At 42.2% G+C, this 15,785-nt stretch overlaps 1 protein-coding gene across 9 annotated transcripts in view; it reads right to left on the minus strand.

Moving 5' to 3' along the window:
- Positions 1-15,785, minus strand: part of DCUN1D4 (defective in cullin neddylation 1 domain containing 4) — a 70,234-nt gene that overhangs the window by 18,297 nt on the left and 36,152 nt on the right. For all 9 annotated transcript variants that reach the window (XM_055339089.1, XM_055339082.1, XM_055339074.1 and 6 more), the window contains 2 exons: positions 9,061-9,131; positions 4,537-4,628 (listed from right to left, as the gene is read on the minus strand). In XM_055339089.1, coding sequence (XP_055195064.1) covers positions 4,537-4,628; positions 9,061-9,131 — 163 coding nt within the window. The remainder of the gene's footprint in view (positions 1-4,536; positions 4,629-9,060; positions 9,132-15,785) is intronic.

The raw sequence follows: 15,785 nt of genomic DNA on the forward strand, positions 1-15,785 counted from the left end.
GATGTTTGTAAACTAAAAAAGATAACAATTCAACTATTTTAGAAAAGGCTTCTTTGAGGAATTGAAATGTTAGTTGACAACTAAAAGCAGAAGCTAAGTATTTTTAGCAGGGAGGTTTTCCTGATAACGGGAACAGCATGTGCAAAGGCCCAGTGGCAGAAGGAGGCATGCCAAAGACAGAAAGGAAACCACAGTGACTAGACAGGGTAGATGAAGAGGGGAAGTAGCTCTAAGATAAGGCTGAAAGGGAGGTGGGGCCAGGCCTTAAAGAGGTTTGTGGTCCATACTGTTTTGTTTTGTTTTTTTTAAGTTAAATCCTAGAAACAGTGGAAGCCACCTCCTGGAGAGACCACAACCGCTGAGCTTGCATCTCGAAAAGCTCACTCTGGATCTCTGTGGAGAAAGGCTGGGAAGAAAAAAAAAGATGCTGACAGCCTTGTTAGAGATCTAGTACCAGACTCCAAGTGAGGAGTGATGGAGGCTAAAAGGACACACAAGAAACAGGAGTGGAGGAGGCAGGAGGGGAGCAGGACTTACTCTGCACTGGACATTCTTCTGTATGATTTTTTAAATAGTATAAATAACTAATATTTTATTAATAATATGGGGGAGGGTCAAAGAAAACAGACACCAAAATATTTAAGGCCAAGGTCTCTACTCTTCACTGGAAAGGAAGGTTAAGGACCAAAACCACAGGAAATTGGCCAGGTTTTGGCAGGTGGTTTAGTGTACTCCTGGCCCAACGAGAGGAGGAACGGATGTTTGTCTCAACAGATTCAAGGGCAGGGACTCCTCACCTAGACAAGTGTTACTGCTACCCAGCTAAGAAAACGAGGTAGCTGTGACTCTTTGGGTAGAACCGCAAGGCCACATGTGAAGTTCAGTAGCAAGCCCGGGAGTCCAGCCACCACCCTGGTCACAGATGTCCTTACATTTGAAAGACACTCAGAGATCCTGTCCGGAGTGCAAAGCATAAAATGCCCAAAGTGAATTTTTCACTTCACGTATGTACTAAAGACAGTTAGCTACACAGGCTGGAGCTAATATCATCATTAAAGAGTTTCATCTGCTTTGAAAGGGGCCCGACCCCACAGAAGCCTCTGGCCTGACCCCACCAGGGAACAGGCCGCAGAGTCTCCCGGCCCGGACCACACACTGCCACCTAGTGGTCGCTCAACGAGATCAAGTGCGGACGGAGTCCCTCCTAACCCGGCCTGGGAAGAAACTGGCTTGGGAAAAGCAGCCCCGTCTTCAGCCCGTTCCCCTGCTTTTCCATGCACCACACGTAAGGAAGCCCGTGGTAGCCTTAGAGGGGCAGACCGAGCCACACCACTCAGGGACTGTCCTTTCCCAAAACAAAATGTGCACATACTGTGGGGCCATTTCTTATGTGAGTTTTGCTCCTGCAACAGATTCAGAAGCACCAGGAACCAGGACAACAAGCCTCACAGGTTATAAAATGGAAAGCAGTTCTCATGACCCACGGAGAGGCCTTCTTCACCCCTTCACTTAGCCAAAGGTCTTTTTCCAGCCCATCATCAGTTCTATGCAAAGTCAGCCTCATCTCTAACACACTTTTGTTCTGTTCTGCGTACACATCTCTATAAGCTTAATTCATCAGAAGCAACCAAGGCGATGAGTAAAACAAGTAGTCAACTGAAACGAGCTGGGCCTTCTCCGGACTGAGAATGATCTACGGAGCCTGGGGACGACTGCTCCCCACCAGCTGCTGGCAGCTGCTGTGCCTGCCGTGTGCCCCGCTCCCCGGCCGGGGTCAAAGAGGGGGAGTTCTCAGAGCCCAGGTGTGAGCCCCAGCGCATCACCGGCCCTTCCTGGTTTTGGAGCTGCGGCCAGACCCGCAGGAAGTGGTGGAGCAGATTCAAACCTCTGGTTCGAAAACCCGTGGCCCTTCTGTTTCTAGCACACACACCCACTGTACAGGAGCCATTTCTTCAAACTTCGCATTTTAATCAAATAGGTATCGTATATACAGACATTCTCATGCACACTTTAATTCCAGTTTGAGTTTAAAACACTTCACTAGACAGGTTTAATAAAACCAGAAAGAGAGCAAACAAGAACAAAAATCCCAAACAGAAGACAAAATCGGTAACCCAGAAGATGGACGACTTCCCATCTTTACAGCACGTCAGTGATCACTTCTAAGCATTCTTATTTACTGAGCATGCACACCTTACACACACACAACACTACTTAATTCAAGAAGTCAAAAGACTTTTGAGTCTTTTTTTTTTTTTTTTGACTTTTGAGTCTTTTGATTGGACTTTGCTTCCAAGTCCCTGCCCTGAATGGACTGTCTAATTTGTGGATTTTATTTCCCCAGGATGTAGAACAGTGTGCTTGGCACCTCCCGGCCTCTTAAATACTTGCTGAACAAATGATCAATCTAGGGAGGTCAGAGGGAGGGGGAGCGGACATTCTTAAAACTTGACTATTCCGAACTACACAGAACCTTAAAGGTTATTCTAATGATCTCTTCCTCACTGATGAGGAAAGCAATCTCAGAGTTTCAGACCAAGAAAACAAAGCAAGCTCTTCAATGTCCCTAGAGGGGGTCAGGCTTGTCATTACACCCTGAAGGGCGAGGACCAAGTGGCAGTCTCCTACAGGAACCCATCTGCCACCAAATGTGTCACACCAAGTGTTAAGCGGAGTTCCCAACAAAGATCCGGCAGAGTCCCTGCAATCCCCTTCTGACTGCCCCCTCCCCCAAAAAATACACAGACCTCCTCCAGGAAACTGCATACCTCCCAGGCAGCGTGACCCTCAAAACACAGGGGGAAAGGCCTGGCACTGTGTAACATTCTTTTGTAAAGACAAATGTGAAAAAGAATGTAGAAGCACATAAAAATGGGTATTATCCCCTCCCTCTTAAGACAAATGAAAATGTGCCTGAAAAATATTAATGGTGCTTCCTCTGAAGCCTTGAAATAAAATCTTGATATGGCCACACGTTCATCATCTCCAGGGACCCTTCAAAAGGAGCAGCCATCCTGTGCTGTGTTCGGAAGGCAGCGAGGAAAACAATCAAAGTTAGCATGTTCCCAACACCAAAAACCACAATTTTTAAAGAGACTTCAGAGGACTTAACTCTAAAATTCTAGAGCATGCTGTCAGGAAGGTGTATCAAGGGTGACCTGACTTTTACCTAACACTCGTTTGCCATCAGACGGTAACTGTTAGAGGAAGAACATGACTTAGGAATCAGAAGTTTGGGGTTTTCTTCCCAATCCTGCCACTTAGTTTAACGTATCCTGTATCCCTGGCTAAGCTTCAGTTTCTTCATTTGCAAAATGTGCAGGATAAAGCCTGATCTGTATTCCTTAGCAGGCAGCCGTGAGGCTCACACGGGAGAGCAGTGAAAAGTACAATAAGACTACTACAACCAAGTGCAAAGAAAGCACTCTCATCAATAATAAATGGACAATGCTAGCAAGTTGGCAAATTCCAAAATTATTTAAATAAAACCATAAATCCATTTCCACTCCAATTTCAATCCAGTAAGTATCAAAGTCTGTTATTCCAAGTTAAAGTGAAAATAAAGAGCCATCCCCAGCATTTTAGACCAAACTTCTCATGCGAAGAATCAGCACTTCGTCTTCCAGGACCACAAAAACACTGACTCACCCATCCCCACCGTATCCTTCAATGCAGAGTACAGAGTAGCAACTGTTTTCCTGAGTGAAACTCAAGTGCGTGCACACCCTCACACATACACGTGCGTGCAAAGTGGACACATAAAAAAAAACCACTAATTACTACTTTTTAATCACTCGAGTAATCAAGCTCCAATTTTGCCAAAGCTAAAATCAGAATATATAAAATAGAAGACATCAAATATCTCATTTGAAAGTCAAAGTTTCTAGTCAACTTTTTCTCCCTACATGTAAACCAGATGCTAGTAATTTGCCTTTGCTATTTTTTAAGCTCTGCAAGTGTGCTAATATGGTAGTCACTGGACACATGGGGCTACCAAGCACTTCAAATGCAGTTAATGCAAAATGAGACAGATCAGAAATATAAAATACACACCAGATTTTGAAGATTTAATATGAAGAAAGAACAGCTCATTAATTTTTAAAATACTGATTATATGTTGGAATAATAACATTTTTGGATACTAAATAAAATACGTTAAAATTAATTTTACCTTTAGTTTAACTTTTTTTTTAATGCGACTGTTAGGAAATTTAAAATTATACATGTGGCTGACATCTACGAGAAGAGGCTGGTCTATTTCTACAGGGCAAATCTGTTCTAGAAGAATACGAAAATAAACAATATACATTGTATAAAAATTTTAATTGCTAAAATTCATGCATAATGAGCTCTCTTCACCATATAAAAATAGGATTTGGTCTTTATACCTATGGCCACAGGGAAGTCGGCCAGAGCACGTGGCTTCCTCCAGTCACCTAACCCAGGCTCCCTGACATCCCGGGGAGGAAGCAGCCAGCTGGGGAGTGCATGGACGCCTCCCCCCAACCTCCAGCCCAGGGCAGCCTCCGGACTTACTGTAGAGAAGTCATTCCTTTTAACCATTCCTGTAGAGTAAAATAACCCATGTTTTGTGCATCCAGTTTCCAAGCTAGGACAAGCATAACTACCTGTATAAAAACAAACAAACAAACAAAAAAATAGACTGATCAAATCAGAATGACAGATATTAGGAAATGAGACATATCAACAACTTCCCAAATGCTTCTGTTCAGTCACTGAAATATGAACAGGGTAACTTCAAAAACCAGTTCTAGTTTGGAAAACATCTAAAAAGTTTGATAATTAGTCTGCTGACAAGACCTTAGGGAAACATGAACTCTTATGATGCATGATGGTGGAAGTGTAAAGCCATTAACCTCTCCAGAGGGCAGTTCTGCAATATTTATCAAAATTAAAAATGAGTTATTGACTCAGCAATTCCAGGACTTAAGGAAAGTTCTCTTATAGATATACCTGCACATACACACGAAGATGTATATGCAACGATGTTCTTTGTGGTATTATTTATAGCAGCAAAAGACTGAAACAACCAAACATCTATTAATAAGGGACTAATTAAACATTTCCTTGCTGAATACTCTCCACACAAAGGAATACAATGCTGCCATTAAGACAAACCAAGGAGAGCTATCAGCAGAAACAGGGAACAATCTCCAAGGTTTATTAAGTGAAAAGAACAGGAGCAGAGGGCTAAAAAATAAAAGGTGGGTGGCAGGACATATGTAATAGTGGAGTTGTATCACAAACACATTAATGCTGAACGGAACCATATACACTGGAGGAATAGGATATAAAAGTGGCTCAACATTCTCCTAAAGAGCGCTGTGCCTGGACCGAGCACAGGCTGAGGGGCACGGCCCAATCACTCCTCAGTGGGGCACCGCTCTTGCTTTGAGTGAATCTTCTGAGACCCTGCAGGTATCAGGAACCGTGATGACTCTAGTTTACGGCACTGCTTATCACTTAGCTGCTTTAGGGAAGAGATGGCCCATAGATCCTGATGGTGAGTTTAATAAACACCAAAGGTGTAAACACAAAGTTACATTTCAAAAGTACATCAGCTTCCAGCTGTCCAGGACCCTGCACAGGGACACAGCCGGGTCTACCCATCCATGATTGGGGAAGAAGTGGAAGCCTTCCCGTCTCACCTACCTCAAAGACCCAAGATTAGAGGAGGAGTAACTAAAAAAGAAAGTAGGTCAGCCCTAGACAGGTAAAGAAGAGGGACAGGGATTTCCTAGGACCTTCCGGACACTCTGCAGGACTGAGTATCCTGGACGGCTGTCCCATATCTAAGGGACACCCAAGTCCTGACCTGGGGACCACATACACACTGCAGAATGGCTACATCTCCATTTGTTGTAACAAAAACCAATGGGGGAAAAAAACCAATGGGGAAAAAAATAGATGTTTCTGCAAAAGGTGGCCAGGGACTAGCATATTCCACATTTGGCAGCTAATTTGATTTCTTTACACAGGACCTGAAGGCTCACGTCAACTACCAGAAGAACTGCCCTAAAATATTAGTCCTCCACTATGTAGCCCCACTGGGTCAGGTGGTGATGGTGGTAAGAGGATGATATAACATGAAAAAATTAAGGCAAGCAGTCAATTAGAAATCACTTTAGATGATTTAATTAGACTCTGAGAGCCAACACACACATTAAGTACTCCAGAATAGTCATTTAGGAGGTACAGAACGTCTGTCCTTTTGTTTGCCAACAAGTTAGTTTGTAGACTAAAAATGTCCAGCTTTGTCTAATTTATAACTGCAAGATTAATGAAAGGCTTTCTCTTGATGCTGACTTCATGGTTTTCCACCTTGGAAATTATTATCAATGAGAACCCACTGAATCTAAGCCCTTTCATCAAATCTCAATTAAATCAGTACATAACCAGTTTTTAAAGTCACTAGGTTTTTTAGGTTAAAAAATCCAGACTAGTAGGTAGATTACTAGTACTGATTAGCAAACCAATGCATATCATCACAAGATATCATTGCTTAATAGGTTTAAAAAGCTTTAACTTAAGAGGCCAGGATCTACTCATAACTTCCCAAAAAGAGCTTACATGTTCTTCCAATTTACACATTTCTCCTCATGCCTCAGCTTTTCTTGGAATTCTGACTCCAGAATAGCAATTTACCTACGTAAAATAACCCACATTTTTCTAATTCAAACTCAGTATGTTCTCAAACAATATCTACATTAAATCCTCTATCAGAAAGGTTTACAGTTCCACATTAACACTTGTTAAGTAAAAAAAAAAAATGGTTAGGGCACAGACACACACACACACACACACACACAAAGTATGCAAGAAATGTGCCTAAAAAGCCAAGTTGATATTTACAGTGAGTGTGTCTTTACACAAAATGGACCTTTTCTTATGGTAGCTAATCAGGATGTTAATTACTTAAATAAAGGATTTTGCTGTTGCCTTCGTAAATGACAGCAGTAAAATTTGAATCTTACAAGCCTGCTTAAATTTCATAAGCTGTAAAGGCAAGGTGAGGGCTTTTAAAAGCTTTAAATTGTTTTAAAATGTTAAGGCAACAGTGAAGACAAGCCTTCAAAAAATTATTTTATTGCTTATTTTTCAGATGTTAACATTTCTGAAATTGGGATGCATTCACAATTGATGCATATCAGAGTTTACTTGGCAACATTTTTTCTTAGTGATTATAAAAAATACAGCCTCTATCAGTGGCATCTTAGAACTGAAGCACGGTAATAAATACTTCGGAAAAATATTCTAAATTCAGTCTCCTAGTCTAGTCTTCAATGTGACTCGACATTTCAAGACTCTTTTCCTACAGAAACTGACAACGAGAGGCCTCATGACTGCTCCCCAAAAGGATAATAACAGCATCTCTCCATTATGGAGTACTGGTATTTGAAGAACTAGCATCAACACCAGCACTCCCTCCACCCCACAGGTCCTTCTAGGCCGCTGAGAGTAAATGCTCACACAATGCCTCTCACCCTGGAGGCCTGAGCCTGGCCTCTGGATCTCCTCCCCTTGGGCCCCACTGGGGTCCTCCAGCCCCCTCTGGCTAAGTGCTGATGACTATGCTCTGGGTAGAACCTTTAGGTCCTCTCTCAGGCCCAAGTCACTCTCACTTCTTACTACTCAGTCCAGAAAACAAACACTCTGCCAACCTTGGCCCAGGCCATCAGGAAACTTCCTTCATACAGCCAGTAAAATGTTCTTTCCTAGGTCTATGACTAGTCTATGACCACATCAGGCAAATACTATTGGCCCAGTTGTCCCCAAACCTTTATTGCAAGCTGAATAATTTATTAAGATACCTGAACTGGATCACATTAAAATAAAAAAAATACAAGACAAAAATCCATGTAGTGAGCTAAAGGCTCTTTAGAAAATGTAAAGTGTTGGGGGGATTTGGGAGGAGGACAGAGGCACAGAAACATTAAGAGTAGAGAAAAGTTTTAACAAAAAAGTATGGTCTTAATTCCTAGTTTTCTTTTTCTTTTTTTTTTTTTTTTTTTTTGATTTCTAGCTTTCTTTAAAAACATGATATATGCATGGGCACCAGCTAACGAGCCAAGAAGAGTCTGAATGAGGGGGATGATCTCTTAAGATCCCTCCTAGATCATAAATTCATTTAGGATCTGAGACATATTTGTTAAACTGGAGGCTAATGCAATATTAAACTGCACAGTTAATGAGCCAGACACTTGTATGAGCATCATTTTTCATTTTAGTTTGAGAGAGATGATGTAGGAACAGGGAAAAATATTCAACAATAACATGATGATAAGAAGTAGGAAAAAATCATTAAGCGTATAAACTTAACTTCTAATGTAATTTTTTTCTAATGTGATTTTTTTAAGGAAATACTTAAGACCTTTATACTAAAAAGCAATCCCAGAGTTAAATTCAATCAGAAGCAAAAGAACTATGAAAAATTCTTGATAATTACAATCTACACAAAACTCTTACAAGTTATTAATTATTCAAAGATGTGGACAGGGCAGCCTGGGTGGCTCAGCAGTTTAGCGCCGCCTTCGGCCCAGGGCGTGATCCTGGAGACCCCATGTCGGACTCCCTGCATGGAGCCTGCTTCTCCCTCTGCCTGTGTCTCTGCCTCTCTCTCTCAATCTCTCTGTTTCTCATGAATAAATAAATAAATAAATCTTAAAAAAAAAAAAAAAAGATGTGGATAAACTACATTAGCCTGCACTAATACAGGATAGACCGTGACTCAGTCTCCCGGCTGATCTCTTACTGGAGGTACACAGGTCCACATCATTTTTTAAACATCTAATTACTTTATTATCATATCTTTTAGATACAAGAAATGAAACAAGAGAAAAAAAATTACTAGTTACACCATACCAATCACAAGAAAAAATTCTGCTTAGAAATCAAATTAGAATTGGAACTTGTTTCTTAGATTGTCTCATAAAACTAACCCACTGTTATGTCTCTACTGTTGCTTCATTTGTCAAAGGACAAAAGAGTAGTTAAGGAAAATAATCAATTGATTTGCCCAACTTAATAGGTTAGACTTACATTTTCTGGTTCAACACCAATGTCTTCACAAAATTTCTCCATTCCTTCAGGACCTACAACATCATCAGTACCTGTGATGAAATGCAATCTTAGATAAATTAAATCTACCCATGTACACTATTACTACTAGAGTAATAGTAATTATAGTAATGTTAAAATATTATTAAAGTAAACTAAAATCAAATAACACTTACAAAAAAAAAAAATACCACTTACAGGCCATAAGCCTTCCCGAAAGAAGAAATCACTGAGTGATAAATTGAAAAACATTCTGGAATTTCTGTTACTTCCTTTTAAAAGATTCGGCTTTACGCAGTCATTTAAGTCAATTTATTGCCATGCCTTTCAACCTAGAGACACAGGCTACAAATAATTTATGTTTAAAGATAAGGCTACCTGAGTCCAACTCTTCTGCTCTTTAAAGTAGCTTAAAGCTCTGCCTTATTTTGGTAATAGTTTCAATACATAACAATCATCTCTGGAAACCTAGCAGGGAACCACACGATCTTCTTTACAAAATTAACTGGGAAACAACATAATTGCTTCTCTTACGTGGGAAAAAAGCAAGGAGTCTTTCTGTTCTTGATAAGGCAGTAAAGCCTCTTTCTTCCCACTCTGGCTTCCGCTCGGTTTCTTCCTGAAAGCACTGCCTACATGTTCCATCTCTACTTCATCTCCCATTCATCCTTCAACCACTGCAATTTGGTTTCTGCTCTCTCTACTGAAACTCTTCTTGTCAAGGTCACCAATAACACCTCCCCTGCCAAATCTGATAGGTAGTCGGGTTTTTTTTTTATCTGACCTTTCTGTGATATCAGAAACTTTGAAGCAGTTTTTTCTTCCCAAATCTGCCTCCTCCCACAGCGCCTAGAAGTACCCTCTTCTCATCTGGTCTTCCTCCTACTTCTCTTTTGGCTCCTTAACATGTTCCTTTGCTTCTCCCCACTTGTTAAAGCTGATGCACAGAACTCCAGCCTGAAGCCTCCCCTAGTCCATTCACTACCCTCTCCCGAGCAAGTTTCATCGATGCTCCAGCTCCCAGGCCCATGCTTTTCCCCTTAGTTTGGGGCTGTCTAGCACGCCGCTGCCTGGCTGCCCGACCTCCTGCTTAACGGCCACAGCTAAACCCATCTTCCGCCCCCAGCCACCTGCTGCATTTCACATTTTCAGCCACCACCTCACTGAGCGGATTGTCCTTTCCCTCCTATATAGTCTCACTTGGTGGCGCCACCAGAAACAGAACCCCGGGAGTCATCCTGGACTCTTCCTTCTCCTACACTTTCTACATTCGGCCAATTAGCAAGTGCACTGCCAGTTTTTCCTTCCAAATATTTCTTAACTGTCCCTCTCCTGTGCCGGCCTTTTCAGGCTTTAGACTCACATTACCACAGCAGGCTCCTCAGGACCTCCCCAGCTCCACAGCCCCGTACCCTCCGACCCATCCTGCACGCCACCACCTAAAGGAGCCATCCCAAACACAGAAGCCACGCTGGCTTAAAGGCCTTCAACGGCTCTCCACTACCTGGAGATAAAGTCCAAAGTGTGGCATATCAGGTAAGGTTCCCCATGATCTAGTGCCTCCCTTCCTTTGCATCCTTCCAATCTTTCCACCTCCACATCAAGTTTCTTGAAAATAAATCAACAAACAGTACTCAGCGAATAAAAGCCAAGGCCCAGAAACACTTACCTGTGGTTTGCTCCGCACACACGTCCTGACACACACCCAACACCAGATGTTCTTTGCGGCCTCAGCCTATCTTCCTCTCCCTTCCCCGTGTTAGCTGGCTGCCTCATTCAGTTTTTTTTTTTTAATTTTATTATTTTTTTTATTTATTTATGATAGTCACAGAGAGAGAGAGAGAGAGAGAGGCAGAGACATAGGCAGAGGGAGAAGCAGGCTCCATGCACCGGGAGCCCAACGTGGGATTCGATCCCGGGTCTCCAGGATCGCGCCCTGGGCCAAAGGCAGGCGCCAAATCGCTGCGCCACCCAGGGATCCCCTCATTCAGTTTTTAAGACCGAGAGCAGACGCGGGGTCCTCTACTCCTCCCCACCCCCACCTGTGGAGGCTGGGAGGGCCAGTCCCCTGGGCCCCCAGCAATGCCAGGAGAGGTTCTCTCACATTTGGCACATCTGTGCTAGGTCCCAGCTCAGCCATCTTTCCAAGTTCCTCAAAAGTAAGAGCTATTGTGTTTCTCGTGTAACCTCAGCAGACCACCTGGCATGGAGTAGTTGCTTTTATAAAGTTTATTAAATGAATGAATGAATGCCAGCATACAGGAGTCACTCTACAGTCTTTGCACAGGACATGCCTCTAGATCTGGCACGCTCTGCAGAATCCACCATCTTCATGTGTCTCCATGTCATCCGGGCAACATTTACTGGACACTGTGTCCCCAGGAAGGGCGACAGAGCAGAGAAGTAATTCCTTTTTTTCTTTTTTGGGGGGAAGATTTTGTTTTTTTAAGTAATCTCTACACCCAACATAGAGCTTGAACGCACAACCCCGAGATCAAAAGTCACATGCTTACTGAGCCAACCAGGCACTCCAGGAGTAATTTCAACACAAAATAATGATAAAAAGATGCTTGACTGGCACGGTCAGTAGAGCATGCAACACTTGATCTCTGAGTTATGAGGCCAAGCTCCACGTTGGATGTAGAGATTACTCAAAAAAAATAAAATCTTAAATAATAATAATAAACCACAATGAATGTATAAGGTGGTTGCCCTCAACAAAGGATGAATATTAAAATCACCTAGAGGGCTTGTCAGAAATTCTTAGCTCCCCTAAAGTCAAACTCGGCCCTTCCCTTATAGTGCGGCCATGGCAAATATTTTTTCTGCACGCTGTTATTTTCCTTTTGATCACAAATGTGCTGTTTTGTTACAAGATGTTTTGTTTCATATATCCAAATCTGTTACCCTTTTGTGGGATTTTCTTTTTTCTCCTTTTATTTTACATGTTTTTCTATGTATTCCTAATTCTTTTATCTTGATTACTAGGGGAAGGGAGCTATTCTTCAAACAAAAGTTTAAAAACTGAAATCTTTAAGTAATAAATACTTAAATATTAAGACAATAATAAAAGTTACTATCCAAATAAAAGATTACTGTATTTTTAATTCAGTTATTTTTTTGCTACATTAATACATAAACATCATACAAGTTTTCATTTAAAAGTGAAAAAAATTAGAAAGCAAGTTTCCCTTCCAACCTCTCCCTACTCCTCGGAGACAATAATTTATTAAAAATGCCTTTAAGTAACCTTCCCAAAATAAATTGTTTATAGAATTCTATGTGCATGGAATAGGTACCTATTTATTTGCTGTTTCTGTTTGTCCATGAAATTCTCTGTGGCTTTCCTGGCATAATTTGATCATTTCATCTCCAACAAGTTACCATTTTTGCCTCCTCCTTTCCATTTATCCCCCATTCTTTCTACCTCTCATCTAACAGCACTGGCTCCTCATTTCCAAAACAAAGGCAAATAAGTGGCACAAAGGTAAGCATCCTTATCTCCTTCTTCACTCAAATGAAAATACATTTACCCATCTGATCGACTGCTAGCTTTTGGCTTTGAGAGTGCATATGCCGACGTGTGTGCAGTCATGGGTATGTTATACAAATGACACATGAATACATCCACAAAGGAAAATCAAATACTCAGACAAAAGTCAGGGCAAAATACACTAAAGAGAAAAGCTGTTTTCTCCCTTTCCTTACCAATCGGGCACATCTCCTCTCAGACTTTTATGCTCATATACGTGCAAATATACAATGAAATCACTTTTAAGTTTGTTTCTCTACACACAAGGGTTCATGCTACACCTATAAATCCTTCACCGAGCTTTCGTCACTGTGTATGCCTGGTGACCCCCTGGAGAGCACCCCCGCCACCACTGCCAGCGGAGGCAGCACTCATGGGGACCCTGTGCATGGCTCACCGTTCTTTACATCGTTCTGCTACTGTAAAGAATTTCGGCCATGAGATCAAAGAATAACCTCTCATAAGGAAATAGCCACATATTCCTATTTCGCTAAGTGGCTTTGTTTCTAGGAACAGACGTCTGTTTTTTTGGTATATACTGAGAGGATTCCTCGGGAGGTAGTTGCAGATCTGAAAACATTACTTTATAATTCTGTTAAAATTCCTGCCGCTTTTGGTTTCCATTCCTCCTGATTTAAAAGCTCTTTTGCCATAACGTGTTCTTTGGCCTGGCGAGCCGCCCATCGTCCCCAAGCCTGTGCACAAGGCCTCGGCGGGTCCTGGCTTCCTCCCCACCCCGTCCGCCCTCCCACCTGGCCACTGACACTTCTCTCGCCAGCATGCATCCCAAAGGCGATGCTTCTCAGTTTGTCAGTTCGCTGCACTAGAAAATCAGCTGAGTGCACCCCAGGGCCTGGCACACAGCAAGTACCTCAAAGGAGGTTTGCCGAGGTATATGGTGCAGTGGTTAAGTTCTCCAGTGTTTTTTCCTTTCTTCCAGATTTTATGCAATGCCACTGTCATGTTACCTGCATATACTTGCATCTGGGTTTGGGGCTTTGTTTTTTTTTGTTTTTTTTGAGATTTTATTTATTTATTTGAGAGAGAGAGAGCACAAGCAGGGGTGGGGAGGGACAGAGGGAGAAGGAGACACAGAGCCCGACATAGAACTCGATCCCAGGACCCTGGGATCATGACCTGAGCCGAAAGCAGACACTTAACCTACTGAGCCACCCAGGAGCCCCGCATCTGTTGTTTTTAAACAGCAAGGTTTTAACCACATGACTTGCAATGGCAGGACTCTGCCAAAAGTAGTATCTTATCCTAAAAATAGTAAACTATAGCTTGTTAACATTATGTAAAAGATACCCAAAATCCGGCTATCTAAAACAACTGTTCTCTTTTTGTGATCATCTCTCTCGTGCACACATTTAGATTCAGTTGTAATCACACTGTTGGGATTAGGATCGTATTTACACTAAATTTATCAATCCACTTGTAGAATTCAGCCATCTTAATTCTAACATTAAGAACTGAGAATTCTTAATTCTGAATATGCAACTGGATAACACAAAGTGGGTTAGAAGTGAAGCATGAAGGAGATTATTTTAAAAAGTTGTATCTAAAATCGTTAAGTTGTGGAATGCCCTGCTAACAAGAGAGCGGAGATACATGTGGAAAGCAGATGTACAGACATTAATCTAAAAAGAGTAGTTTCTCCCACTGTCCCAACCATTTTAGGCACTGCCCCTAAAAAATATATTTGACCTTTTGAATGATGGCCCAGGGCCCTCAGAGTGAAGTTTCCATAATGCCACCATGCTGCATCCCTGAGGCAAACAAGGCCACGCTGCCCCCTATGGCTGTTTTTGCCCTCTGCTCCCTTGCTGACAGGCCACTGGGTCACTGAGCACCTGCTCCTCCTGGTCCCTGATCTTACTGCGGTAAACCAAAACATAAGCCTGTCCTAGAACTTAATCCAAAATAGAAACTAAGGGGCTTCCATTCAGGACCTGGGAGTATGTCTATGATCTGCTTGTGGGAGCTTCCCGATAACTCTGAATTCAGCGTTGGCATGTGCGTATTTGGCCGAATTCCTTTCTCTTAGATATATTTCAGAAAATGGAAATTAGGTAAATTTTTGATGCAAAACTGGTTCTTTTCAAGCTATTGGAAAGAAATGGGACTCCAGTTTCAGATGGAGGTTAAATAGCACTCGTCCACCTTCCTTTCTCAAGTCACAAAGACGGAAGGACCAAAGTCCAAAAGGGAGGAAACCTATGACCACAGCGCCCAGGAGGAAGAGCCTCCAGTGGAGTGGGTTTCATTAATTACATGTCTGAGAATCAGAAATGGAGCTGATAGGGATATTAAAAGGGGAGAGGCTGCATCCCAGAATGTGTAAAGCAGTGCTGGGGTTAACAGGCCAGTGAGGAGCTGGGCTCAGGCTGCAGGAGCCCCGGGCAGCAGAGGGCAGGGCAAGAAGTGGAACCAAGAACTCTGGGTAGATGTTGGAAGAACAAAAGGGGCACCCCTATGAAACAACTCCACCACCAAGGCCTGTATGATCCACTCCAGATTAAAGTGCAGGGAGTCCACCCAAACCGGCTAGCTCTTTCCTAAGGACACAGAACTCAGCATGGGTGTTAAAGCCTTCCTCGTGCTAGCTAGCTCATCCCATAGCACAACCTGACAGACACCCTGGTCATCTCACCATTTGTCTTTCTTGAATAATGATCTACAGCTCACATCCATGTGCTTGAGATCATTAAAAGTGAAAACTTTAATTGGGGCTCTGAATGATTCCCAATTTTAAGCCATTTTCCCTTATAAAATGAGAATGGTGGATAAAAATAGGGATAGCCATACCCACAAAACTTTTGCAAGGATGAACTGCAAGGAGCCATCTGACAGGGATCTCAAGGAACCTAAAGAATGTGGCTTAAACTTTATCCCAAATGTCACTGTCCTGAGCCAGAAGAAAGCAAACAAGAAGGAAAACTGTAGCCTGTTCTCTTCTTAAAGGAAACAGAAGTGTCGTCATACCATGGAAAAATTATGTTTGCTTGTAAAGGAAGACACACACACACACAAATCAAAAGAGCTATGCTCTGACGGTAGAAGTAAGTGTACTTTTTGTCTGTTTAAAACGTCCTTTTCCTAACTCACTTCATAAAAATCACTATGAACCAAGATAAGAAAGCAAAAAACCTTCATAATCAAAGTGATACAAATA

This window comes from Nyctereutes procyonoides, unplaced genomic scaffold, assembly GCF_905146905.1.
Source record: "Nyctereutes procyonoides isolate TBG_1078 unplaced genomic scaffold, NYPRO_anot_genome, whole genome shotgun sequence".
Lineage (NCBI taxonomy): Eukaryota > Metazoa > Chordata > Mammalia > Carnivora > Canidae > Nyctereutes > Nyctereutes procyonoides.